Source organism: Hyaena hyaena, unplaced genomic scaffold (assembly GCF_003009895.1).
Source record: "Hyaena hyaena isolate Hyena2069 unplaced genomic scaffold, ASM300989v1 scaffold_378, whole genome shotgun sequence".
Classification (NCBI taxonomy): domain Eukaryota; kingdom Metazoa; phylum Chordata; class Mammalia; order Carnivora; family Hyaenidae; genus Hyaena; species Hyaena hyaena.
The window spans coordinates 491,368-509,567 of NW_024081009.1; the positions used below are offsets into that span (position 1 = coordinate 491,368).

Here is an 18,200-nt window from a genome sequence, read left to right on the forward strand (position 1 = left end):
TCCTTTATTTCATGTAAGTAAATTAATAATCACTTCTGTGATTAGCCTGAGATAATTTTAAAAGTAGAGATTCTGTATATTTTTAAATATATATATTTAAAGACATTAACATGAAAGCATATTACAAAGATAGAATTAGCTCAGAAATTTGGGATTCTATAGGATCTCAGATTTCTTTTTCTTTTTTTTTTAGTGTTTATTTACTTTTGAGAGAGAGAGAGCGTGCACGTGAGAGTGAGAGCATGAGCATAAGCAGGGGAGGGGCAGAGAGAGGGAGACTCAGAATCTGAAGCAGGCTTCAGCACAGAGCCTGACCTGGGACTCAAACTCACAGACCAGAAGATCATGACCTGGGCTGAAGTCAGAGGCTTAACTGACTGAGTCACCCAGGCAACCCTATTTTTCTTTATTAGACCAAACACAACTAAGACACTGCATTTGCATAAGATATTAATTTTTTGTCTAATTGTAGATGACAAATATTTAAATAGAAGCTTCATGTTATTTTTGTTCTTTATCTTCTTCTGGCTCTAAAAGTACAGAGCAGTCCAATATTCATTTTGAAACAATTTACTGAGATATAGTTTGAATACCAAACAATTTATCCATTTAAAGTATACAAATGGGGGTGCCTGGGTAGCTCAGTTGGTTGTGTTAGACTTCGGCTCAGGTCACCATCTCATGGTTGATGAGTTTGAGCCCTGGTCCGGCTCTGTGCTGTCAGCTTGGTGCCTGGAGCCTGCCTTTGATTCTGCATCCCTCTCGCTCTCTGCCCTTCCCCCACTTGCATTCTGTCTCTCTCAAAAATAAATATTTAAAAATTTGAAAAAAATAAAGTATACAAGTGAACATATTTAGGGTACACATAGAATTCTACAACTGTCAATGCAAACTAATTTTAGAACATTTTCATCACCTGCAAAAGAAACCTCATACCATTAGTGTGCAGTTCCCATCTACTGCCCCTAGGGCAGTCCTAGGCAATCATTAGTCTATCTGCGTCAGGGAAAGTGACTAGGTGTCAATATATTATACGAGGAGATGATTTCTAAAATCCAAACAGGAACATTAATATGTAGTACATACAGATCTGCCCATTCTGGACATTTCCTATAAATGGAATCATACAATTTGTGGTAAAGACTGGTTTCTTTCATTTAGCATAATATTTCCATCGAACCACTACATTTCAGCCCTAATTCAGCTTTAATTGTATTTCAGTGTTTCTGGTTCATTAAGGAAGATGCCTATGCCTGAGAATATGGCCTTTAGACCATGGAATCTGAAATACGAAGTAGGGTATTACATGGCTTCAGAAAAAGGCAAAATTCTGTACATTATAGCCTGAGTGTTTGCAGACTCCTGACTCTGAGAAAGTGAATGAGTGCTCTCATATGGCTATGGAACATGTCTCTCATGTTAATAATCTCCCATGTTTTCTCTTATTTTCCTATTTTTTCTGCATTCATCTTCTCCAGACTGTTTTTCACAGTATTTTGCCCCTCATTACTTGTCTATTCCCTCACTTTTTGTAGCCCTAAGGAAATAACTATCTAAGTTTTTACCATTCTTCTAGATCCAAAGTTAAAAAGGTTGATGAAATATGTTAGTAAAATGATAAGAAAGAATATTACCTTATTTTCTTTCTGAGCCCATTTCTAAGTTTTTACAAATATCTTCTTACTGGCAAACAAACTTCTTCAGAGGTGATTTTATAGAAGCTCACACTTCAAGTTATATTCAGTGGTGCAAAAATTTATATACTTACCATCAACAGGTAGGTTCTTTATCAAGTCGCTACACTCTATTCCTGTGAGATTCATTCCCATGTTTTGCAAAGCAGTGTCTAGTTTAGCAACATCAACAATCCCACCTTGGGAGAAAGAGAAGAATATAAGTAACCTTGAATAACCTTAGAATGTGACAATAGCTATGAATTATTGTGTGTTATAGATGTTGGTTTCACCTTGAAGAAAAAGGTTGAATGTATATTCAGTTGTATCTAAGACTGTCAGTAATAAAGGTGGAAGTAGAATTTCCTCAAATGAGTATTTTTGGGAATCCATTTATATCATTAGCTTTTAAAGATTGTGGCATAACTTCAAGACGTTTTATAGAAATACAGAAAATAAAACTCATATGCTTCTGCCAGTAGGAAAGTATTATTTTTATTTCCTGAACAGAAGTTCACATGGTTCTTTCCTTGAATAACTTTTCCAAAAAATGTCTAATAATTCCTCTTTTTTGTTAGGTTATGAAATATTACAGTAATAAAAATTTTTAATGATGACATCTCTGACAGCTGTGTATCTGACCCAGCTTCATTAGTAAACAGAATAGATATGACAAAAATATATTCTGAGTCTCTCTTCCTCCCCCTTCTTTTCCTGCCTTTCCCTGGGTGACTTACTGATTTATATAAAGAGTTTATAATTCCCAGGTATGCTAATGTTAAATGATTTTGCAGAACTTTAAAGTTTATATAAATCATATCACAATGTGAGTTTCTTTTTGCCACATGAATTTTCATTAGATTCTTTGTTTTTTATATTTGTTCATGTTGAAACATGGAACATTGCTTCATTCATTTAAAATACTATTTAGGGGCACCTGGGTGGCTCAGTTGGTTAAGTGTCCAACTTGGGCTCAGGTATTGATCTCATGGTTTGTGGGTTCGAGCCCTATTTTGGGCTCTGTGCTGACAGCTCAGAGCCTGGAGCCTGCTTCGGATTCTGTCTCTTTCCTCTCTCTCTGCCCTCCCCCTGCTCATGCTCTGTCTCTCAAAAATAAACACTAAAAAATTTTTAAAATACTATTTATTATTGTACTATAATGTTATGCCATCATATACTGATCCATTCTTCTGTAGACAACATTTAGGTTGTACCCAATTTTTACATTACAAAAAACATTGCAACATACGTTCTTGTAAATGTCACTTTGTTGATAGGAGTCAGAATCTGAGTTACATATTAAGCAGTGGAAGAGCTGGAGTGGAAGACATACATTTTTAACTTCTTGGGATTTTGTCCAGTTGCTTTTGAAAGTGTTGTACCAATTCATATTAATACTAGCAGTGCACAAGAGCTTCCATTGCAGGGCACCTGAGTGACTCAGTCGGTTAAGCATCTGACTTTGGCTCAGGTCATGATCTCATGGTTCATGTTCATGAGTTTGAGCCCTGCCACAGGCTCTTTGCTGTCAGGGCGCCGCCCACTTCTGGTTTCTTCCTCTGCCTCTCCTCAGCTCTCTCTTCCTCCCAAAATAAATAAACATAAAAAAAAAAAAAAGAGGCTTCCATTGCTCCTTATTATTGTCAGCATTTAGTGTGCCTTGACCATTACAATTTTCGTGAACTTGGTGTCTGTGAACTAGTATTTTACTGTTGTTTTAACATAGAATTCCATCATTACATGTGGGCCAAAGTAATTTTGTAAGTGACGAGCCCCTCAGAGATTTCCTGTTTTGTCAAATGTCTTATCTTAGATTTGTCCACTCCAATACTAGCTGTTTGGCTTATTCTTAAGGACTTTAGCCATTCTAATGGGTGTGTAGTGGTATCTCATTCTGGTTTAATTTGTATTTCCCTAATGACATATGATATAGAGCATCTTTTCATATGCTTGTCTTCAGTATATCTTCTTTGGTGAGGTATCTGTTATTCAGCCATAAAAAAGAAAAAGAATGAAATCTTGCCATTTACCATGACATGGTTGGAGCTAGAGAGTATGATGCTAAGTGAAATCAGTCAGTCACAGTAAGTGTCTGGTCTTACCTTAAATCAAGTGTGCTCACTCACATCCAGTCTACTAATAAGCCCATCAAGGTCATTCTTCATTTCTGTTACAGTGTTTTTCATTGTGAGCTTTTCATTTTCATTTTTTCTTAGGATTTCCACCTACTTATGTTACACATCTTTCTTTGCATGCTATCAACTTTATCCATTAGAGCTCTTAGCATATTAATCATAATTGTTTTGAATTCCTCATATTAAAATTCCAATATCCCTGCCATATTTGAGTCTGGTTCTAATGATGCTGTCTCTTCCAAATGTCTTGTGATTTTTTTCTTAATAGCTTGGCATAATGTACTGGGTAAAAATAAGTGCTATAAGCAAGGCTTTAGTCATCTGGTGGTAAGATGTCCAGGGAGGGGAGGCATACTATAAACTTATGATTAAGTCTCAATCTGTTAGTGAGCCTCTGGACTGTGAACATCACATGTGCTGTGGCTGGAATAGGCTGAAGCCGGGTCTTTTCCTTCCCCCAGATGAGTTAGTCTCTGATAAGACCTCAGCAGGGTAGGCTGTAGTTAAATAGTTTCTCCTTAGGGCAATCTTTTAATGAACAACAGAATGCTCTGGGCTCTTTCAAAATGGTTACTTTTCCTCTCCCCCTGCCAGAAGCATGAGGAGATTCTTCTCCACTACTCACTGTGGAGACCTGGTTGAGCTTCCAGAGGCGATTTATAAAATCACAGTCCTATGGGGTGTGAGGTGGCATCTCACTGTAGCCCACTATAAGTCTAATTGTTCATTTGTAGGCAGTCAGAACGCACCGTGGTTGCCTGTAGGGCTTTGTTCTGTTTTGGTGTTCTGTGACTTCCTTACAATATGATTAAGCAGAGACCTCTCAAGTGACATTTTAGGATTCAATACATGCCCTGCGTTTAAGGATCCATGTCTTTCTTTTTTTTTTTTTTTTACAAATAGTTTATTGTCAAATTAGTTTCCACATAACACTCAGTGCTCATCCCCAAAGTGCCCTCCTCCATGCCCATCCCCCCTCCCCCCCACATCCATCAGTCCTCAGTTGGATCCATGTCTTTCAACAATCATAAAAAATTACCAACTGTTAAGTCTTCAAATTAGCATTTTCTTTCTTTGTCTCTGTTAGCTCTTCTGTACTACTGGTGGATAAATTGGCAGATTTTTCACTCTGACCCTCATGCCTCTTACCCCTTCTTCTGATTTGTAATTTTTGTCTCTCTCTGCTGGGATCTTGGTAATTATTTCAGAGTTCTATTCTAGTATTCCAATTAATTCATTTTTATCTAATCTGCTAATGAAACCATTATCTTTTTAAAAATTTCAGGCTAGACTTTTCATTTCTAGAAATTCTGCCTCTTTTCAAATCCACTGTTTCCTGTGGTAGTTTCTTTTTAAGAATATTTTCAATTTCCTTTTGTGAATTTAGTCACAAGCATACTTATTTTATGGTCTATCTAAAGTATTTGTATCATATGAAGTCTTTGGGGTTCCATTTTTTATTGTATATATTGGCATACATTTTTTCATATCTTTTGTAATTTTCTGTTTCAAGTTCATTTTAAGAAAAGTTTTATAGGGCAAATCTTACTGACCGTGATACAAAGGTGATGTTCTTGAATACTAGAGTTACCACAATGCTGGTGTTCACTTTAAAAATTTTTTTTCTTTTGTTTCATTTTTTTTTTTTGAGAGAGAGAGAGAGAGAGAGAGAGAGAGAGAGAGAACACACATGCATGTAAGCAGAGGAGGGGCAGAGAGAGACTGAGACAGAGAATCTGAAGCAGGCTCAAACCCACAAACCATGAGATCATGACCCGAGGCAAAGTTAAACCCTCAACTGACAGAGCCACCCAGTTGCCCACTTTCTGTTAAATTTTTGTGAGTTCCTGGGTCATACAGGGGGTACAAATATGAACTGGAACCAGTGTGAACATAGGCCCATCGTCATGAATTTTCAAAGAAGACATTTCTTCATGATCTTAGAATCCATGACTATACACATAAACTTCCTTTTATCTACTTATGATGGTTAGACATTTTTTTTAGTTCACCATTTCATTAAGGGTGAAGTTATTTAAGAGTCCTACTTTTATGTGGATTTTTGCTTCCATCTTAAGGTAAAAGAATGGCAAAGGAGGTCATTTTGTAAAATAAATACGGAAAAGATCTTTGGAAAAAACACGAATATGGTTTTACACACACATACACACAGTGGCAAAGGCTCTTCATCTGCTTTTCAGATTCAGACTCATCTGCTTTTTTGCTGTACCTGTCACTTACCTTTAAGGCTCTTCACACCATCTATCAACCTATTTTGGTACACCTTTCCAACAGCTATAAGAAAGAAACAAATCAGACCACGCCAATGAGAGATTAAGTTAGACATTTTGGAAAGACAGACATCATTATTTACCCCCCAGAAAAGGCCTAATTTAATTGTAAATAATAAAAAAACCCAGTAACAAGTGGAGAAAATTCAGAATATGGCTCCTTGGCTCATGAGGGACTTATTGGTGGCACTCTACTATGCTGAAACACACACATCTTCATTCTCTATGCTTCCTTCTAATCTCTCCATTTTCCGTTTACAGTATTTTCTCACTCTTTTTACTTTCCCCATGTTCCTGTTTATTCTTGAGGATGTCTTGAATAAAAAGTTAGAACAGGCACTTCCTTGATTTAATAACCAGGTTAGTGACTGAAGGGGCCAATGATTGTATAAAGTAGCACCACTGAGGTTACTTCTTAAACTGGAATGGCATAATCTCTTCTAAATTCTCTTTTAATCAAATGGAGATAATTCCAGAAGTTATCAAAAAATAAACACAAGTCTAAGTTCCTTAAAGGCTACATTGTTCTTTTTTAAATACTCACCATCAACTGGCAGATATTTCTTTAGTTCTGAGCACTCCTTATCTGTGAGCTCTATCCCCATTTTTTCCAGAACACTTTGAATATCACTGACGTTTACTTCTCCTCCTTCAAAGAAAAAAATGTAAGTAGATGAAAAGTTTGAATATGACCTAAAATCTCCAAAATATGAAAACAGAAGTCATTTGTCTACTTGGCAGATCATTCAATATCCCATGAAGAAAGTAGCATGAGACTCTTGTGCCATCAGCCATCACGGAAACAGAATTGTTCCCTTTACTCAAAAAATTCATCATCTATGATTATGGAGTAGAGTAATTTAAGCAAGATATAAGTGACTGGGGGGATTCCAAGTTATTTAAAATATCACAGATATTTAAAATTCAGTGTCTCTGTTATTCCCTTAATTATGAGTGTTGTGTCTGGTTTTACTTCACTACTTAATATGTTAATTCAGCATAATGTGCATTTGCCTTTGAGAACATTTAATTCTATTACACAAGTTAAGGAAGTACATTAGTTCAAGTTTGCAGTTTATAAATCTTTTAGGATGTTTGCAGTACAGACAGTAGTTTTTAAGTAAAGGGTATGTAAGATAGAAGGGAATATCTATTATATTTAATATATTATATATAATCGAGAGTATCTATTATGGTATCTATTATCTAGAATAAGGAAATATCTAATAGATATTCTGATAGAAGCAATATATAATAATTCACGAGGCATTACATATATTTAGTGAACACATTCTCCATATATATCTGTTAGACTAAATATATAAGAAACACTAAATATTTATGATACTCTAAAATTGCTTGAGGCACCAAAAAGAGGCACTAAATATTCAAGATGTGGTAAATATTTATGACACTCTTTATTCAAATGACTCTAATCCGGCAATCCATTAGTGACCCCCATTTTTAGGTCTTCTCTGTCCTCTGTTCAAGGAACACAAAACCTATGGCTCTTTGATGGCCTTAATGGCTAGCTACAACTATCAGCTACAGGTACTTGTCCCTGTGTCTGTCTTCTTTCTTTCTTTTCTTTCTTTCTTTCTTTCTTTCTTTCTTTCTTTCTTTCTTTCTTTCTTTCCTTCTTTCCTTCTTTCCTTCTTTCCTTCTTTCCTTCTTTCCTTCTTTCCTTCTTTCTTTCTTTCTTGTTTATTTATTTTGAGATAAAGTGGGGAAGGGGCAGAGAGAAAGAAAAAGAGAGAGAGAGAGAGAGAGAGAATCCCATGCAGGTCCTGTGCTGTCAGTGCGGAGACTGACATGGGGCTTGATCCCATGAACTGTGAGATCATGACCTGATGTAAAGTCAAGAGTTAGATGCTCAACTGACTGAGCCACCCAGGTACCCTTAACCCTGTGTCTTTCTGAAAGAGCAAGTTTGTATCACGGCTGGAGCACTTTCCGTCTGTGAGCCCATCTGCTTGAATCTCAACACTGGTTCTTATAACCACATCAGCAGCAGGCAAAACTAATGCTGTTGAACAGAGACACAAAATTTATTATGCACATTATGTACCTAGATTCAAATAGTGTGGTCCTTCCAGTCACTCTACCCTAAGTTTGTTAATGTATTCCATATTTCCACCTCATTTTTGCTGTGTGTTTTTAAATGATTTAATGCTGTCTGATTCAAACATTTTAACTGGGTCCATGAGCCTTTCTGTTGTGTGAACTCTGGGCTAGCTTGCCTGGTAGTATACTTTGAGGCTACAATTGCAGCAAGACAGTTTCCCTTCATGACACTCAGATTATACATATTGAAGTACTGTTTGGAATAAACCTCAGAGAATAAAGAATTTTTTATCAAGGCAGTGCACTGAAGTATATAGTGTAAATAATCAAAAGTTAAAATTCCATGCAATTTATCATGTAAACAAAGACTGCTTGGAGTAAAAGGGGGTGTTAAAATTAATTCATTAAAATTAATCTACCTCAGTGGAAGTTAAAGTTTAGGCTAGGAATCAGCAAACTTTTCTATAAAAGCTCATAAACAATAGAAAACACTTTAGGCTTTGTAGGACTTAGGATCTTTATCACAACTACTCAGCTCCACCTTTGTACGGTAAAAGCAGCCATGAATAATACATAAACTAATGGGCTGGATGTGTTCCAATGAAATTGTTTACAAAAAAGGAAGCAGATTTGGCTTAAGGGTCAGAGTTTGCCAACCCATATTTTAAACAATTAAAGTAGGAGGGCATTTGTGGGGATGAGCACTGGGTATTATATGGAAACCAACCTGACAATAAACTATGAAAGAAAAAAAAATAAAGTAGAAATGCTTCTCCAATAAAATGGTAAATGGCAGAGCAAAAAGGTAGTGATGGGAGAGCTGGAATAGAGAATTAAAGTAATAATTTAATCTAAGAATTAGGAACTTAGACTCACAGTAATTGTTCACTAACCTGTAACAGTGGTCACTGTATCCATCCATGTGCTGAACTCAACCTTCCCATTAGCTACAAGGAAAGCCAAAATAAGGTAATAAGGCCAAAGGGTCGTATGTAAAACAGAACAAAAAAATAGGATAAAGTGGAAAATAAGAGATCAAAGTTCATTAGCTCCACTGCTTTATCTGACTCATCTCTAAGGATATAAACCCTGGATGTTAAGAATTAACTCCACGTTAGTTGAGGGAGAGTCTTTATCTCTTGGACAAAATGGAATCTTGAATGTACCTCTTGAATTTGAAGATCGCTCTCTACCTCACTGGTAAAAGGTCCCAGTGACTTATTTGGTTGTGTAGCAAGTTCTCAGCTTTGGTTCAGACACATTTGTCAGAGAGTTTTTGGGGGCCACCTTTCTTATCTTCCTACCTTTTCCCAATTTGCCTTTCCCTAGCTTCTTTGTCTATCACAACTATCTTGGGATTTTTGATCATGGAAATTGGAGACATGTTTCTTCTATTAACACTATATATACTTGTTTATAAAGATAGGTATGTATTTCACTTTAACCCTAAAAGAAGGGTAGCTATTTCAGAAAGTCCCCAAACTGAAAAGACTTCTGGTAACATAATTAGTTACAAAGGGGATTCAACAGTTCATTGAAAGCTAATGGGTTAATAAAAATTCTATGTGATGAGTCAGATGTACAGGCTTTTTCTCCTATGTCCTATGGTTTCATGAAGTCTTTGTGTAACACTATTATTTTATTTTATTTTTTTAACAAGTAGTTTTTATTTATTTTTTTAAATGTTTTTTAAATTTATTTTTGAGAGACAGATAGAGACAGCATGAACAGGGGAGAGTCAGAGAAAGAGGGAGATATAGAATCTGAAGAGTCTTCAGGCTTTGAGCTAGCTGTCAGCACAGAGCCCAACACGGAGCTTGAACCCACGAACCATAAGATCATTACCTGACCTGGGGTTGGATGCTTAGCTGACTGAGCCACCCAGGCACCCTACACTATTATTATTTTTTTTTTTAAAAGGGTAATGCATCATAAAAAGCAATAAAGTTTAGAAGAATATTATGTCTTATTGGGAATAATTTGGAATTAGGATGGTTCTGAGGGGGGATTTTAAGAGAAGGCCAAGTTTGCACCTATGTGCTAAGTATGAACAAGTATCCCCTTGTATATCACTTGGTCAGGATGTTGCTGGCTGTTCCAAAAATGAGTATAATTTCTGCCACAACTTCTTTGGAAAGCAGAAAACTGCATAAGCGATGATTAGGCAATGATTGTCTTTTTGTTTTGATAACATTTTTACCAGTGATTTGGAGCCCTTTGGTTATGTACTGCTAAACTGAAGTGTTGTAAGTCCAGCCTGTATTTGATATTCCTCTTAAGGACTTTCTGCCACTTTGAATTACTTGTATTTTTCACTGTTTTTTGCTTATTTTGTTTAATCTCTCTAATTATTCCATCATTCCATCCATCCTTCAATATTTATTGCCTCTAAAATATAAAATGATGTAGGCATGGTTTCTATTTACGAGAAAACCACAGTTCATAAACAAGTGACAGTGATATAAAGACACTCACTTTTTATACAATATGCTAAGTGTATAATAATATATGTGTGTATAGGATGAATTTTAACTAAGAGGAAGGGTAAAAAAAGTGACTTCCATGGATCAGGGAGCTCTGGAACAGGTAAACTTTGAGATTAGTTTTATAGACAAGAATTGGCCTGGTGAAATATGCCTAAGTATTTTTGTCCTAGGAGTTGGAGAGCATGTGGAAAAGGACAATTGTATAATCAAATCAGATGCCACGGTATAAGCATTAGATAACAAAGAAGATCTGTATGTTCATTGGTTGGAGAAAATTTTATGAATTATCTACTAAATTTCAGGCACCATATGAGGCACTAAAAATTAAAGTATATTTAATAATAAATTTAATAAAATCTCTGAACAAGTCAGTTTCTGGGGTGAGAAGGACAAATAAATACCCTGTAGGGCACTTGTTGGGATGAGCCCTGGGTGTTATATGTAAACCAACTTTACAATAAACTATAAAAAATAAATAAAAATAAACATCTTGTAATAGAATAGTTGGGTTGATGTATGGCAAACGATAAAATCAGGAAACCCTCCCGCTAAAATTCATCCATTCATAGCCACTGCTTTGCAACAGGGTGGGGACTATCCTGTATAAGAATCTTGAACCCTGCCTGTATCCAATAATATGGTTCAGACACTTCAGGGTTATAGGGCAATGTGGAGTCAGGAAATAATAAAAGATAAAGCTAAAAGGAAAGCAAGGGTCAGATCACAGGTGTATGAAATAGTCAGCACTCCTAATTGGTAGGACTTGGTATCCAATGAGATGTGGCACTAAGAAAAGTTGGAATAAAAAATGCCAATTAAAAAAATTTTAATGTTATGAACATTGGGGTACATGTGCTTCTATGCATCAGCACTCCTGTATCCCTTGGGTAAATTCCTAGCCGTGCTATTGCTAGGTCATAGGGGAGTTCTATTGTTAACTTTTTGAGGAACCTCCACCATATGCTTGCACGTGTCGGAGGATTAGGAGGAACTTAACGGAGGACCAAGGGGGAGAAGAAGGGGGAAACTATCCTTCCACCAAAACACCAAATGAGCAAGAAAGAACTATTAGAATCAACTTGGTTAGAACTCTGGAAAACAGTCAAAGGTTTATATCAACCAAGTGAAAGCTGAATTGAGAAAAAGGTGACTTATAGTAAGAGAACTTTGTGGCATTTTAACCCTCTTCCCTAAACTATTTTTGATCAACCATCCCTGTGAGCAAAACATTTTGAAGCACAAAAGTGATAGTCTCTTATTTATCTGCAAAAGGTTCCATTCCAACCATATGCTTTCTCATTTCAATCTTCCCAAGAACCATAAGAAAATGTAAATCAAATACATGGTGTTCACTGAGAAATGCAAAACAGGAAACTCCGTGGTATTCCACTCACTATCAAATGTTATCCCACTCGTACCCCAATGAGCACACAAGGACATGGAAAATAATCATTCTACTTACTATTAAATGTGCCTGTTTTAACAACTGCTTTCATCCATGTCATATAGCAAAACTCTAAAGGTGTGAGACTCAACAGTCACCTCTTTTCAACAGACCTTATTTTTAGCTTTAGACTTTGGAAAACCAAATATGATTTGGACTAGGCCGGGGAAAACAAAATTTAAAATTGGGATCTTATTCACAACTGTTTTAATTGGACTTTTGAAATTATCTCTTTCTTTATTGAGATCCTAATTACTATTTCCTTTCATGTTCACTGACCCAGGCAGACCAGTTTACTCTTGATTTGCATGATTTATGATTTACTGGAGTAAAATATTCATTTTGAGCTTAACGTCCCAAATGTAATGATTTCATAGTAGATACCCAATTGAATATTATACAATATTTAAAAAGACATTAATATATTAAAGAACAGAATTATCTCACAAAAAGATGATATTTGAGATACATACTTGGCCAAAAAAGAAAAATAACCTAAAAGACATCATGGTTGGTAAGTTGCTTTAAAAATTCCTGAGTTTTATTAGATTATAAGTGATAAATTACAGTATATATATAAACCTAAAACTCTCTATAACATGGAAAATTTACAAATGAAGGTCCTAGATAATTCGACAAATATTTACTGAAGTATTAGAAGTATGCAGTGACTCAAAGAAGTTATGCAACACTTGCATATACACAATAACAAGTATTAAAACAGTAAACAGGAAAAAGATACATAAGTTGTTCATTTAGTTGCTAACTCTAGGCTAAAGAGAATCTTCCTTGTTTTTCTTCTGGATATTTTGAGGCAGAACATTCCAAAAGTTATTTCTGTGGTAAAACCAATGAGTGAGGTCAGAAAAACATGAAATTCTGGGAAAAAAAGCATGAAAACTGGAAATGCACAGAAACAAAGATGATAACACCTACTGGGTGTAAAACTTGCTATTTAACTTGGGTCACATTTCAACTCAATCTTGCCCTTTCCAGTAAATTCATATCTCCATCCTGACAGACACATTATAAGAAGAGCTTTGCCCTTAATGGGGTCTTACTGTCCCCAATGATATAATTGAGGCTCTATGCCTGAGCCTTAATCTTTCACAAAACTTCATTTTAAGCTGAAGACTGATGGTAACTCCTCAGATGAGCTGATCACCAATAAGCAATAATTTAAAATTTTAACTCTGGGGACACTTGGGTGGCTCAGTTGGTTAAGCATCTGACTTTGGCTCAGGTCATGATCTCATGGTTGGTGAGTTCAAGGCTGCATCAGACTTGCTGCTGTCAGCGCAGAGCCCACTTCAGATCCTCTCTCCCCACCTCTCTCTGTCCCATCCCCCGCTTATGGTCTGTCTCTCTCAAAATAAATAAATAAACTTAAAAAAATTCTAACTCTGATTTAAAGAAAAAAGGATTAATCATTACACATCTATTTTATTTCATGTATACTTTTTAATATCACAATGATTTTCATTGTGTTGGTTGATCTTAAATTATTATTTTAAAATAAGGAGCAGAGGGGCACCTAGATGGCTCAGTCGGTTAAGCATCTGACTTCGGCTCAGATCATGATCTCAGTTCCTGGGTTTGAGCCCCGCGTCGGGCTCTGTGCTGACAGCTAGCTCAGAGCCTGGAGCCTGTCTTCGGATTCTGCGTCTCCCTCTTTCTCTGACCCTCCCCTGCTCATGCTGTCTCTCTCTCTCTCTCTCTCAAAAATAAATAAAAACATTAAAAACTTTTTTTTAAAAAATAGGAAGCAGGAATCAATGGCAATAACAGAGGATAATTTCAAATAATAGCTATATTCCCTCCCATTATTCTGCTTTTTTAAAGCAATATTAAAAAATTTCATTGTAATCTCAAATAGACAAATAGTAGTTTTCTGTTACGAAAGCCGATCGTTCCATATCTAGTTCATTCTTCCTAATGGATACACCATTGCAAGCAAAGAAAACAAGACGATGAAGACCACTTGCATAGTCCTTCTAGAACTTTAACAGTGGTAAAAAGTAGAGACTAAATTAAATGAATTAACAAAAATATATTTGAGGGAACAGTGCTTATCTTAGAGAATGATGGGATTAAATGCACCTTAATAAGATGAGCCAGTATTGATTCCTCTAAGGTTATAAGATAGTTAAGGACTGTTCCAGACAGATACTTCCTAGCCCTACTGTAACGTTCTCAGGCTACTATGTAACTTTTGCTTATTTACTTTGAGAATTCTTTTAGCCCCAATTCAGAATTTACTAAACTTTAGACTTTGTCTTCAGCCCATCAAGGAAAATTAGAGCTTTGGGAACAGTCCTTGGACCATGGAGTCTGGCTCAGGAATGAGGGAATGCAGGCAAGAGTGGGGCCAGTGGGCATCCACACATTCCACACAGTCATGCTGAGTGGTTATGGCTCCTTTTCCTTTCAACAGTATCTGGAAGATTTGGTCCTATTCCTTTGGTGTAGGAAATAGGTCCTACACTTCTCATTTCTCCTGCTTTTTTTTTTTTTTTCAGAGTAAGTGAAAGAGGGGGGGGGGAAAGAGAGAGAGAGAGAGAGAGAATCCAAAGCAGGCCACATTCAGCACAGAGCTGGATGCAGGGCTCAATCCCACAAACAACCCTGGGACCATGACCTGGGCTGAAATCAAGAGTTGGATGCTCAGCAGACTGAACCATCCAGACACCCTATTCTGCCTTTTTAAATGTCCTTGAAAATGGTCAGATGAAGACAGAAATGCTATTTTAATAACTTTCCACTTTGGGGCACCTGACTGGCTTAGTCGGTGAAGCATGGGACTTGATCTCAGGTTGTGAATTGAGCTCCAACCTGGAGCTTACTTTAAAACAATTAAAAATAATGTCCCACTTTGGGCTATGCTCTTTTTTCTCTAATTTTTAAAAAAATTTTCTGTGTTACAGTTTCTTGTATTTTATGCACCCAATTCCCTTCCCTTCACAGCACTTTCTCTAATTTTGTCCAAATATAATTGTGGCCCTGGCCATACTCCAAGTGGAAATGAAGTTGCTGAAAATGTCAAGGGGCAAAACATGTTTACTTACAGTGTGAGTCATCTTTAATGTTTTCCATCTTCTTAATGCCAAATTAGAGTTTTCAGAGATTCTCTTTTAGAAGCTCATACTAACCAATTCAAATATATCCTTAAATACTCACCACCAACGGGTAGATCATGTGTCAGCTCATCAATTTCCTCTTCTGAAAGGTTCATCCTCATATTTTGCAAAGGAGTATCAACTTTATCGACATCAATAATCTCTCCTTGTGAAAAAGAAGAGAATATGGGAAAAACTTACTGATTCCAAAATGTGACCACTGGTATTACTTACAGTGCATTAATGACTATCAGTCTCATGAAATTTATATTTATATATAGTCTATCTATATTTAATATAGTCTATCCATATATATCAAGAGGGTCAATAAGGATATTAGAATTAGGATAGAAATCTTCCAGGTGATTGAGCAATTTTTAAATCTTTAACAGCAAATGGTAAAATCAAACTGTGGCTGACTATGAGGGTTGTTTTTTTTTTCTTCCCTGAACTCTTAGATTAGAGGCCTCAACTTCTGACAAAAATCTGTAATCAAGTTCTGTTTCCATATATGCAGAGGACTATGTTACTCAGACAAACCTTCTTTCTAAAAACTGAAATCTTGGATAAAATGTAAAAAGTATCTCCTCAAAAGTACTAAAGAGCTGATAGGAGAATAAGTTACCAGTGCAAAATCTAATGAAAAGTAGGAACCTAGGCAGGTACGCAGAACACTGTTACTGTTTGTGTTCTAATGATATTTGCTCCATCTGAAGTTGAACTGTAATGCTGATGACCTCATGGAGTGTGGGTGGTTCTGTCCAAGTGCCCAGCAGAAGCAAAGGCAAGTATTCCCTAGGAATGTGCTTCCTTCCTTACTCTCAAAAGTTTCTCTCAATAATTTTCCAAGGAAAATAGCTCACACTCAAAAGAATGGAACACAGAACGAAACAAGTTGCCTGAGAGAGAATACGCAGAAATATTAGGCAACAGCAATATACTCACAAAAACTTTACATTTAGAAATTATCAGGCACAAATTATAAAACTATTATGCCTCCTATGTGTAAAGCAATGGAAAATAAGCTAGAAAGTATCTGCATCTGCAGGAAATAGGAAACAACACAAAATGACCCAGTATAGCCAAAAAAGAAAAAAAATAGAAATGAAAAGAAGGGGGAAAGAGGAGGAAGGAGAGAGGAAGGAAACAAGCAGATGTATGGGAGTATGAAGGGGACCTTGAACCACATGGAATTCATCCTGTACCCACTAGTCAATCTAGGGCTACAGGCAAGTCCTTTGTGACAATCCTTGGCTTAGTGCCAAGTAGAGGTGCCGTGTCTTTCCTGAGCTTCCTAGTAAGCAGCTCATGATATCTACAGGGCATTCTTACTGGTGCACAATGTACACATGGCATCGTCTGCACCCATGAAGGCCCCAGCTACAGCCAAGTGGGTACAGCACCACATGGTATAATCGTGACTCACAATAATGCAGATCTGCATTGAATGTGGGAGATTTTGATGTTAAATTTAAAGTTGAAAGGATAGTCAATATTTCTAACCAAAGAAAACAAGGAACAATGGTGCACAATATGCTTTCATATTTCTTCATTATATTGGGATTTAAACTTGGCTCAGTAGTAAATATGTATGTGTGATAAGTCCTCTCATAATATAAGTGGTTTTCAAACCCTAAGAAGTCAATCTTCTTCACACTAGGAAATATGTTACACAGCAAATGGAAAATGAAACAGAAAAAAAAAAGAAAAGGCAAATACACTCCTACTAAAAGTCACACAAAAAAGATGTTTCTATAAAGATCAACCAAAACTGGGCAGGGGGAGAAGGGAGCATATGTGTGTGTGCGTGCCGTGTGTGTGTGTGTGTGTGTGTGTGTGTGTGTATGTGTACAAGGGCTGAGGAGTGAGAGGTTAGATCTACTAAAAGATTATAAAGCTGTAAAATTCAATACAATTTAAAGCATGAAGAAGCAGACCAATAGAACAGAATGTAAATTCTCAAAATAGATAAGTACACATGGAAATCAAGTATGTAGTTAGGATGGCATCTCAAATTGAAGGAAGTGGTGATGGACTTTTAAATAAATGATTTGGGACAACTGTATAGCCATTTTCAAAAAGAGAAATTAGATCTTTATTTCCTGATGAAATGCAATGTGAAATGCACAGTATTACTTAGGAAGTATTCTTGTCAAAAAAATGTTGAAATTGAAAATAATTCAGCCATTTAGAGCGGACTCCTGGTTTATGAGGAATACAGACAATAGAGGAAAAAGAGAGATGAGAAAACAGACAAAAACAGGCAAATTTAGTATATGGGAGGTTTTTTTGAGTATATGGGAAATTCTACAAGACAATTGGGACAGTTTCCTCAAAAAAAAGAAAAAAAATCAGTGCCTAAAAAGAAAAAAGGGAGACGGTAAAGGAACAGATATAGAGTACATGAGATTTAAGTATCATAATAGATACTTAATAGATACATAATAGATACAGTGTGTAAAGCTTGTTTGGTTCTTTATTTGAACAAGCTCACTGTAAAAAAATATTTAAAGAAGGGAAATTTAAAAATAAGCTGTATAATGGTATTGCAGTTATGTTAAAAGGTCCGTTGTTTTTTTTTTTAAGAGATGCATACTGAAGTATGTAGGGACTAAATGAAATGGGATTTGCTTTGAAATATTTCAGTCAGAAATATAAAGAATAAACAAGAAGCAAGTGAGACAAATATTCGTAATTGTTGAATCAAGGTTCATTATATTACTCTTTATTCTTTTTCATTACATTATTCTTCCTGCTTTGTATATGTTTAGAAATGCTCATTATAGTCAAAAGGTGGAAAGAACCCCTATGTTCAACAAATGATGAGTGAATAAACAAAACATACACACATACAACAGAATATATTACTTGGCAACAAAAAGGAATGAAATTGTATACCCATGTTCACAGAACATTATTTACAATAACTAAAATGTGGAAGCAACTCAAGTATTCACTGATGGCTGAATGAATATATATATACATATCGTA

The 18,200-nt window shown here is 36.0% G+C and overlaps 1 protein-coding gene across 1 annotated transcript in view; it reads right to left on the reverse strand.

Annotated features, from left to right (window-relative positions):
• LOC120244243 overlaps positions 1–18,200 on the reverse strand; it is a 199,136-nt gene that overhangs the window by 143,523 nt on the left and 37,413 nt on the right. The window contains exons 11-14 of the mRNA XM_039250636.1: positions 15,271–15,375; positions 9,057–9,110; positions 6,050–6,103; positions 1,769–1,873 (exon numbers count right to left, since the gene is read on the reverse strand). Of these exons, the coding sequence (XP_039106567.1) occupies positions 1,769–1,873; positions 6,050–6,103; positions 9,057–9,110; positions 15,271–15,375 (318 nt within the window). The remainder of the gene's footprint in view (positions 1–1,768; positions 1,874–6,049; positions 6,104–9,056; positions 9,111–15,270; positions 15,376–18,200) is intronic.